The sequence below is a fragment of the Dreissena polymorpha genome, chromosome 4, assembly GCF_020536995.1.
Source record: "Dreissena polymorpha isolate Duluth1 chromosome 4, UMN_Dpol_1.0, whole genome shotgun sequence".
NCBI classification, from domain to species: domain Eukaryota; kingdom Metazoa; phylum Mollusca; class Bivalvia; order Myida; family Dreissenidae; genus Dreissena; species Dreissena polymorpha.
Genome location: NC_068358.1, coordinates 76109242 through 76120382, shown reverse-complemented (window position 1 = coordinate 76120382; position 11141 = coordinate 76109242). Strand labels below are relative to the sequence as shown.

At 37.4% G+C, this 11141-nt stretch overlaps 1 protein-coding gene across 2 annotated transcripts; it reads left to right on the top strand.

The window, feature by feature from the left end:
- The first annotated feature begins 379 nt into the window (after positions 1–379).
- On the top strand, positions 380–7615 carry LOC127877447 (uncharacterized). Of its 2 annotated transcripts, none has more exons than XM_052423349.1 (4): positions 380–540; positions 5026–5197; positions 5515–5626; positions 6187–7615. In XM_052423349.1, exons 2-4 carry the CDS (start codon positions 5090–5092, stop codon positions 7485–7487), a joined length of 1521 nt encoding a protein of 506 aa, XP_052279309.1. In that variant the 5' UTR covers positions 380–540; positions 5026–5089; the 3' UTR covers positions 7488–7615. The 2 variants fall into 2 exon arrangements, with proteins under 2 accessions (XP_052279309.1, XP_052279310.1); XM_052423350.1 differs by lacking the exon at positions 380–540 and adding an exon at positions 2219–2345.
- The last annotated feature ends 3526 nt before the right edge of the window (positions 7616–11141 follow it).

Sequence of the window (11141 nt, the reverse complement as noted above, 5' to 3'; positions counted from 1 at the left end):
AGCGAACCCTTTCCAACCGATGTTTAAATACTCAATGGATTTATTTTTCTGAAAAGGGGTAGGTTGTAAAGGATTAAACATTATTTATGGAAAAAACACAACAACAGAGATCCCGACCAACTCTCATAAATAATATTTACACATTTGAACAATGATATTGAGAAGCTACATTGTATCTATGGTGTATTGATATAGTGTTAAATGTAAGCATATTTATTTAGAATGTGTTATAACTTTGATGCTCGTTTAATTTGTTATAGATCTAGTCTGATCAGTTTCATAGCAACCATTCGGGCATTGTGTTGTTTATTTTATACATGTAGGTCTAGTATGTGTCCACTGAATCTGCAAGAGCTACATTATGACATTGTGTACACACCGGTTTTACTGTAGTGACGTCACCATCAATGAATAGAATGACATTATGACGTATTTTAGACAATAACGTATGACGTCATCATATTACGTTCATAGAGGGAAAAAACAAAGACGAAGTATTTTTATGCATAAAAAATAGCACTTCGTGGCGCCAATATAGAGGTGAGTTATTGAATTTGTATTTGCGAAAGGTGGCAATATTATGGCTCCTATATAATGACGACTATTTTAACTAGCTCAAGATCGAGATTCTAGAAAAATTAGCTTGCTGATACCGTCTACCCGTTTATTATAATCTACTCAAAATCAACGAATATTTTGCAAAATATTTCGTAAAATAAAGTTCATACATAAACAATCAGTGTTCCTTATAGCAATGGCCAAAATTTCAACGCGAGATGTGGTATGGTAACATAGATTTGACGAGATACAAAATGCTCGTTTTTATTTTTGTGGCACAATATATTCCATTTGTATTTTCTGCAACGAAATCTATTCATACGACACACTAACATGGTACATGAACATGTGTTGAATATATTGTCCCACAAAAAACACATGCATTTTGTATCTTGTTAAATCTATGTTACCAGACCACATCTAGCGTTGAAATTGTGGCTATTGCTATAAGGAACATTGCTTTATTTATTTATTTTTATTTATTAAGAAATAATCGACGTGTAAGCGTTGAACCAACGGTTGGGAGTTCCGATGCGTAGTAATTAAACCACGAGGGCATTGCCCGAGTGGTTTGGTAACAAGCATCGGAACCACGAACCGTTGGTTACTAGTATTACCGCAATAACCAACGCTTACACGTCGATTATTTTGATTCTAACACGACTTCATTAATAAGTTATCCGCGATTTAAAGGTTATAAATGAGAATATCAATTATATTAACCGAAACGTCCTCCACTTTTCCGCGAAAACGTCACGTCACAACAAAAATGAAAATCAAATGACGTCGTCTTTATTCATAAACAGTGCGCGGACAATCAAAGTGACGTCATACTTATCTCTAAACATAAACAAATATTTTGTTGCCGAACAACCAACGGTAGTTTTCCTTTTTTGTATATAGAAAACAAGTCACTTGCCGTGATAGAATTAAGAAATAATAAATTTCTATCATGGTTTGTTGTCAAATAACCCACAGTAAGGAGTATAGATGCGTAGGAATGAAATCACGAGTGCGAAGCACGAGTGATTTGATAACACGCATCTATACTCATTACTGTGGGTTATTCGACAACAAACCATCATAGAAAAATTTTATTTCGATTCTAACACGATTCTGATTGATTTTGTTCATGCTTTAGGACGTGAACTATATTGTTAATACTCCGCCCTTTTTAGTATAAAGTTCACTATTTAGTGACGTCATTGAATTGTACAAACATATGACGTCGTTTTCATTCATAAATATTTTGCAAATGACGTCACTTTCATTGAGAACGAAAATCGTAGAAGCTAAATGACGTCTCGTTTATTGTCGCTACTGAAAAGCTGACATGCTATAAATGTTTTCTTAATTGCGTTTCCTAACAAATAGCATTCTTTGTAGGCGTGGTTTCATTTCATTTATAAACATATGCTACATTTATTTTAAAGGGGCCTTTTCACAGATTTTGGCATTTTAAAACTTATTCATTAAATGCTTTATATTGATAAATGTAAACATTGGATCGTAAAAGCTCCAGTAAAAAATCAAGAATAAAATTTAAAAAAGGAAAAGAACATTGCCCGGAGCAGGTTTCGAACCAGTGACCCCTGGAGTCCTGCGAGTGTCCTGAAGTAAAAACGCTTTAGCCTACTGAGCTGTTCCGCTCAGTAACAAATATACACTGCACACTCATGAAGCGCACATTATCTGCTTTTCAACGTCATATCGCTCCACGTGCATGTGTGTATACATTTATATGCAGATAAAGGCAGTGGGTGCAATTGGGATTTCATATACTCAAGGTACATGTTTATTTACGTATAAACGTTGATTTAGAGGTAAAATCGACGAGCATTACTTTATACCTATATTCTTATTATTCTCGTGTTATGTATTCATGCATGGTTCAATAAGTGATGTATACGAATTGATCAATATTTCGAGTTCTTGCGCAGTATTCTGATTTTATGGCGGCTGATTTCGGCTGTATCGTACTAGCGTGTTAGTGCGTTTAAAGGACGCCAATAAGATGACGCACCAGAACGACACATTATAATAGGTATGTTTATATTTATCATAGGGGTGAGTGTTCTGTTGACGCAATTCAAAGTCAGCGGAAATTAACGCCAAAAAAGCGCGCAAATATTAGAAAAATAAGGTAGTTATTTCGCGACGGCGCCTGTCGATTTTAGCGCTCTGCTACCCACTAGAATACATACACGCCAAAACAAAAGGGCGATCAATGTCTTACTTGTTACATCTTCACTGTATTAAATCCCCAACCGGTGTAACCGGAGAGGACAATAAGTTTATTCCCTGGCCGTCCGTGAGTCCTTCTGTCCGACTTAATCCGGAATCTGCGATACTCAAGTACGTACTTAAGCCCCATATGGAGAATATGTACCTTATTTCTGCTTAATGTTTGTCGGACAAATTAAGTTGTTGAAGCGGTTACAGACTATATGGGGAACATAAACGTTATTTCAGTGTTTGTTTGTCATGTAAATATTGTAGTTATTTCTGTTACAGAAATAAGTTGAAACTAAAATGTTACTAAAATTGAGATCAAGATTTAGACGAACAGTTCTTTTTGTCGCTAAAGTATCAACACAAGTACTTGTATGGGTGTATATCAGGCTGTATAATTGACATAAGAAATCAAGAAATTGCCTTTTTTGTTCAAGTACGTAAGGTATACACTCCAAATGTTTCGTAACTTTTTCTCATGCATGACGCATGAAGCATTTTGAAACATTGTTCTGCTCAGTATAATACAGTGAAAGCAATTACAAACTATTAATTTCAAATGAATGTGTTTGTAGCTGCACTTGAATTTGTCTATTCAAGTGTTTAGCTTTTTAACATTCCTTTCTTAAACTGACTTGATCGGCTTTATAATACTTTTTGTTATTACTTTAAATGATTAGTTGCAATTTTTATTGACATTTATTACATTGTGAAAAATATATATGCATGTCAACGATTTGAAAAAAAGTCATGTGACAGTTTTGCGCTTGTTATTTTTGCGCAAAAGCATTTTACAAATTCTTGTTTAAAACAATTATTGTATAGAAATATGTTTTCAAACCACAAATGGTAAAACTGTTCTTTCAGCGAATGCTTTGCTACCATGTTGTTTGTATTTTTAAGTTTAATGCAAGAAACATGCTGAATAAAGATGTGCAGATAATGAAGAAGACGGGTATTCATATACCCTTTAGTAAATAAGAATTTCATGATTACGAAATTGAAAACAGTCATGCCACTGTTTCAACTTGAGATTGTTTTTTTTTACATACGATAGCGTTCAACAAATTCCTTTTTAAAAAAAAGGCATTCTATAGAAATATGATTTCCAGCCCCACAATCTAATACTTTTCCTTCAAATGATGCACTGAATTAATACCATGTTGTATATATTTTTAAGTTCAATATAAGTAAATGATCAATAAGAAATGTATGCAGATACTGAAGAAGACGAGTATCCATATAACCTGAAGTACAATTCAGGAGCTTCACAATTTATCGATTATGACAACCATTCTAAATATACTATAATATTGTCACAATGCATCGCGCTTTATTAAAGAATTGTGTAGAAGAGTGTGTCCTTGATTCACTATGGAATCCGGATAGTGAAATCTATAATCTCGCCCTTCTTTCATCAAGGGCGACACTAGACACACGAAGCGATACACGCTATTTTGCGCGACAGTGAGTCGCGGCGACGCACGATATATCTAACACGATATATCGCCCTTTGGGCTTCCTTCACAAGGGCGATATATCGTGTCGCGAAAAATATCGTGCGTCGCCGCGACTGTCGCGAAAAATATCGTGCGTCGCCGCGACTGTCGCGAAAAATATCGTGTATCGCTTCGTGTGTCTAGTGTCGCCCTTGATGAAAGAAGGGCGAGATTGTAGATGGCACTTTCCGGATTTCTTAATTCACCGTCATGTGCTATCGATGTTAGACCCAGCATGTGCTAATAATAGCACAGTAAAGCTTTGGAAAACCATAACGTTAATTATTTTATGCAGACGCCCGCATATATTATACGCATGGGCCAACATAATAACAGCATATGACTTTAACCCATTTATGCCTAGTGGACTCTCCCATCCTTCTAAATTGGTTCAATTTATTTCCAAAATTAGGGATGTCTAGTATTTTTATTTTTATATTTGGAATATTTCTTACAGAATTTCCTTTAAGCAAACAGCGCAAACCCTGGTGAGACACCGCATCATGCGGCGTCTCATCTGTATCTACGCTGTTTGCCAAGGCCTTTTTCTAGACGCTTGGCATAAATGGGTTAACGAAAATTTAACAAGCTTATAAAAGGAAAACAGGTCATAATCAATGTCTACGTTACCTTTAATGAACGCAGCACATGATATTTGTTTTTGTTATTTAGCCAGTGGCTAATTCAACATTAATAATCATTAAAAAGAACGTTTAGGCTCTGGATTATGTTTCAGATACCGATTATAATCTGAAAGTGCGTTAAGAGTGAGAACTCCTACGAATAAACTGCAGGAGACAATGGGAACATTTTGGGGAGTTCCGGCGATTACCGAAGACACTCGAGTAGTTACGACTGTTATGGCGGAGGGCAATGGTGACGTATCCAGCGCATTTGAGCGGATGAGCGTATGTAAACAGATACTTTAATGAATGTAGTTTATGGCACATCAAGTTGGTTGTATTCGAACATTGGTTTTAATTTTATAAAAACGAAAATAATTTATTACTTTATACTGTGTCTTATGTCAGATGGTCGTCCATGACAAAAATTCTAGTACGTCGACTAAATCAAAGATCTATATTTAAAATCATCTACATATTCTGCTTCAATGCGATGGCATGGTGACGAGATGCGTATGTATTTGGAGAACATGCATGTACATATTCAGTAAACAATGCCTCGTAGCGGACATTATTACGAGTTTACTGAATGGTCATTTCAGTTAGATCCCAAACATATTGGCGCCAACTTCAACGAATGGGTAAAGCCAGTAGCCAACTTCGACGGATGCGATCAAGCTTGGATTAAGAGTTTAAAGGAATCCGAGTTGATAGGTACGTGAATCACACTGTGCATGGAGTAAGTTTGCAAACATTAATGCCACTGACAATAGGTACATATATTATATTGAAGTTGACATGCGAGCTACTCTTGTAACAGCTTGAATGAACACGTGTTATTTTGTAAATGCATACAATATTAGGTAATGAACTTCATATGAAATACATGTTTGTATTACATGTAGAATGCACAGTGTTTGGCCTGGCACATAAGGAACATTGCTACGTTATTTTAATACAAACATAAATATCGAAATTTTAACATTATGCATCCTAATCAGCATGCCTGAAAACAGTACTCCTGCTTTAATATAATAAATGTACACCTAAAGAAAAATATTTGTTTCCAGTAATTATTGTTATAGCTGTGACATACCGTGCGAGTGACCTAGTATATTCGCGCTATGACACCTGTATTATAATGCGCATATTTAGTTTTGTGTTACTAATCATTTTTACTGAAGAAATAATTGTAATGCAGACTAGGAGTATAAAAATGCTACCGGTATAGAGTGGTAGTAATTTTAAGTGAACAACGAGTGTTATGCTTTCAGGAGACATAGATTTCGGGAAACAACCGTGGGCACGCTCTCGAGAGGCCGTTGATTACGTCATGAAGGAGCTCCAGAACGCGATGCGCGCGGAAGCCGCCAAGTACGAGCGTCTGAGGATCGAGTCTTACATCCGACAGGGCAGTTCTCGGGACGCACTCAAGGTCATTTGGCCGAACGAGTACGATTCCGTAATTCAGTTTCAGATAGAAGGTTTGAAGCTAGTCACCAAACCGGTTACGAAATCCTCTGTTGTAATCCCCGGGTTTTGTTTCTTCGAGATCGACGACAAATGGGAAAACTTGGAGAAAACCTTTCCGAAGCTCTGCCAAAAAAGCGTGTTCGTAAAGTCGAATGGGAAGTTGTTCCTTAGCTCGAAGAACCTTCACGAGAAAATACTGACTTCAATCGTGGATGCGGCGAGCGTAATTGTTGAGAAGAAGATACGAGACAACAAACAGGTTGAGTTTAGCATCACCAGAAAAAAGAATCCGCCGGCTATAAACATTACTATTCATCTGAATGAAGAGGCTCATAACCAATTTATGGTGGCAGGTAAGCTTAGAAAAGCGGAAGACGGAACAGGCGAGATTGACCTGGATATAGTTCCTGCTATAAAATTGCGGGAGGACACAACAACGACGTACCAAGGTACCCGCCTCGGTTGTCCCATCCACGCGGTATGCAAGTGGGTGGAAGGAGACATGAACCAAATGCTAGAATTTGTCTCTGAGACAGAGAAAACCCTGGTGTGGCATATCAACTCCTCGGGCTACGAGAAACACACGCTGGATGTTATCAGGACCACTGCAAGGGGGCAGTACATTCTGACAGCCTTGCGCATAATGAAGACGTACTTCGTCAGAGCTAAGACGCTAGCCAAGGATAAAAAACAGTCGCCACCCCAACTTGTAACCGTGCTGAAATCGTACCACTTGAAGCAGATCGCGCTCTACGAAGTCATGTTCACATGTCACTTGCGTCCGACCGTTGCCCTTAACAACACATACGATGCTCTGCTGTACTTCATTTGTCTTCTGGAAGCGGCCCTGGACGCAAAGCACTTGCCCCATTTCTATTACTCCAATCCGCTGGTTACCCAGATGTACCCCGGCTACGAGCCGCCTGATGGCCCAAAGTATGACCTGTTCCGGAAGTGCCCGGCTGACGCTCTGCTTCAGGCAAAGAAAGTCCTTCAGAATCAGCTGGTCACCACCTTACGCCTCGTTCGCACGGAAAAACAAGACATAACTAAGTTGGTCAACGAGTTTAAAGATACAATCTTGTCCGGGAAATACTTTTAAACTTTGGAGCACGTTTTCAGTGCAAATGATGATTACTTAAAACGTGTCGACTGTTCTCATTTAAAATGTTAGAGGATGTAATTGCATGAATAGTTATAATAAAATCATAACAAGGTTGCCTAAATAAATACGTGTTCGTTAAAAATGTACGTGTTCATTAAAAAATTAGGCGCATGCATGTAATAAACTCAAAGGTGTAGTGCTGTGTTCGCTTGTTCTGCGTACCTTTACTGTTTAGCACGTACATAATTATCTGGATTTATTGAAATGTTATCGCATAAACAGGTACTCATTAGCACAGGTGGTTAGCGTGTGGACATGATATTAATTAGTAAAAACATCATTTTGAATGAAAAATAAATCAAATTAAAACGAAAAATCAACTTCTCTGAGAAAAAATAATCACTATCAAATATATATATATATATAACAAGGTATTCAACTCAAAATCCCGCGAAAACAGGGTGCATCGCTGTGCACAGCCATAACTTCATCAAGTGTGCAGCGTTTTCCATGAACTCTGTCTTATTCAACGAAGAAATGAATTAACTTTCTGGATATGTACATATCTTGCAATATTTTTACAAATTCTGGGTCAAATTTTTAGAAATAACACGATACACAAATCGCGTGACCTACTCGTCGTCAATCTGACCCGATTCAAGTATGAAATCTTCAGGGTGTAAAGACACACTTTCGCATTGGACCAATGAAATCACTCGTATGCTTAAAATGTCGGCCAGTTGAAATGTATGTAAACAAATGTTTCAAAAGGCGCTGGACAGTTAGTTTTTATGCATAATGTAACGGCAAGAACAGTAAGAATATGTTTTTCATACGTGTTTTATGCTCCCCCAAATAAATTGGGGGGGGGGGGGGAGCATATAGTCGCCGCTTCGTCTGCCCGTGTGTGTGACCGTCCGTGCACAATTTTTGTCCGGGCTATTTCTCAGCAACTAATGAGCGGAATTCAATGAAACTTTATGGGAAGCTTCACTACCAAGAGGAGATGTGCATATTACCAGCGGGTTCTGGTCGGATGATTTTTCACAGAGTTATGGCCCTTTGAAATTTTCCATTAACTGTACATATAGTGCAATTCTTGTTCCCCACCCCCCCCCCCCCCCGTACTACTAGACGTTTCCTTTTATCTGAATATATAGTGCAATATTGTGACAAAAAACCTTTGGGGAGCATCACCCGTCTCCGACGGTTTCTTGTTTGAATTATGGTACCGAGGTCCGTGAACTTTGCAGGCAAAATGCCCTTTACTCCGTGAACATTTCAGTCTTGGATCGGGTCAGATCGATGACGAGTATGTCACGCGACTTGTATATAGTGTTAGGTCTTAAATTCGACCCAGAATTTGTAAAACTATTACAAGATATGTACATGTCCAGAAAGGAAATTCATTTCGGCGTTTAATAAGACCGAGTTCGTGAAAATCGCTGCACAATTGATAAAGTTATGGCTGTTCAAAGCGCTGCACCCTGTTTTCGGGTCATTTTGATTTGAATACCGTGTTATATATATATTTGATAGTGACATTGGTTTTTCAGAGAAGTTGATTTTTCGTCATAATTTGGTAATTATTCATTCAAAATGATGTTTTTACTAATTAATATCATAGCCACACGCTAACCATCTGTGCTCTAGGTCTATAATCAATACTGAATATAACCTGTGATATTTTAAGATACTGAAATCGGTTATGCCACACGGAATTTCTCCTGTCTCCATTTTAGGTCGATACACGGTAAGTTACTCCTTAACTACCAAAGCCATTATACAATTTACCAAGACACATGGCGTTTGAATATATAAATGTCGCGCTATGTTTTTGCAGGAAATGTTTCATCAAAATTCGAATTTCGTTGGTCATTCAACCCATGTGTCAAATGGGAAATCGTACAGGCCTTCAGAGGGGGTAATCACGTGACAAACAAGATGGCGACGTCCATGCCGAGGCAGGTATTTTTCGTCGTGTTATACCCTTTATTACTTGTATTATTATTTTTTATTCCGCCCACTTTCCAGCCATATTAAAAACAAAGTTACTGTCTTTCATTTCTAAGTAATATTCGCTCTATATCTCGACTTTACTCGGTGCAATTTCTTTTGCGGGATGACCTAATTAGGGCTCCTCTTAGAAAATTTGCACCGAGTAAAGTCGAGATATAAAGCGAATTTAAATATGAAATAAACGCTACTCACCTTTTTACTGATATGGCTGGAAAGTGAGCGTTATTTAAAATATAAACAGAAGTAATAAAGGGTATAAAACGGCGAAAAATAACTGCCTCGGTATGGACGTCGCCATCTTGACTATCACGTTATTATCCCCTCTGGGCCTTAAGTTTCAGCCAATTGTGGATTTCATAAATACTCACCAGATAATACCGGAATTTTTCAGTACTTATGATGTAGACAATTGTATGTTTACATTTATCAATATTAGAAGGGTGAGTTATCAATATTAGAAGGGTGTAGCAAACGAAATAATTTAATTATTTTCGTACAGATCATCATAATATTACAATCTATAATCCTACCAATTTTTAGAATTTTCTTCAATTGTCCTATCTGTTTTCTCTGTTTATGAAAGTAAAATAAGACATGGAACTGTTTTACCAGACGGGAGGCCCTTTAATCTTAAAAATGTTATCGGACCTCCAACTTTTTTTATTAGATTTGTCTTTGGGTCTGGTGTTTCTCGCATTGGTTGGTGCTGGTGATCAATATCGAGTTCCGTATCGTGTGTCGCATTAAATATCGTGCATCGATCTGACAACCTGACAAAAGGGGCATTTTCACAGATTTTGACATGTACTGAAGTTTATCATTAAATGCTTTATATTGATAAATGTAAACATTGGATCTAAAAAGCTCCAGAAAAAAACAATAAAGAAAGCAAAAAATTAACCATCAACGGGGCTCGAACCACTGACCCCTGGAGTAAAAGTCTATCGCCTAGACCACTGGGCCAACCGTGCTCACACAATAAGTGATGTATTTTTTTTACTTTATATAAGTAATCCTCATAGTATCACAAAATCTAAGGACAACTACAGAACTCTCCAAATTATTTTATCGTTTCGCGCACAGGTGGTTAGCGTGTGGCTATGATATTAATTAGTAAAAACATCATTTTGAATGATAAATAATCATATTTTAACGAAAAATCAACTTTTCTGGAAAAAAAATTCACTATCAAATATATATATAACAAGGTATCCAACTCAAAATCACCCGAAAACAGGGTGCATCTCTTTAAAAAGCCATAACTTCATCAATTGTGCAGCGATTTTCACGATCTTGGTCTTATTCAACGCAGAAATGAATTTCCTTTCTGGACATGTACATATCTTGTAATAGTTTTACAAATTCTGGGTCGAATTTTAAGACCTAACACTATACACAAGTCGCGTGACATACTCGTCATCGATCTGACCCGATCCAAGACTGAAATGTTCACGGAGTAAAGGGCATTTTGCCTGCAAAGTTCACGGACCTCGGTACCATAATTCAAACAAGAAACCGTCGGAGACGGGTGATGCTCCCCAATGGAAATGTGCATGTCTTGCAATATGTTTACAAATGCTGGGTCAACTTTTAAGAAATAATACGATACACAACTCGCGTGACCTACTATGT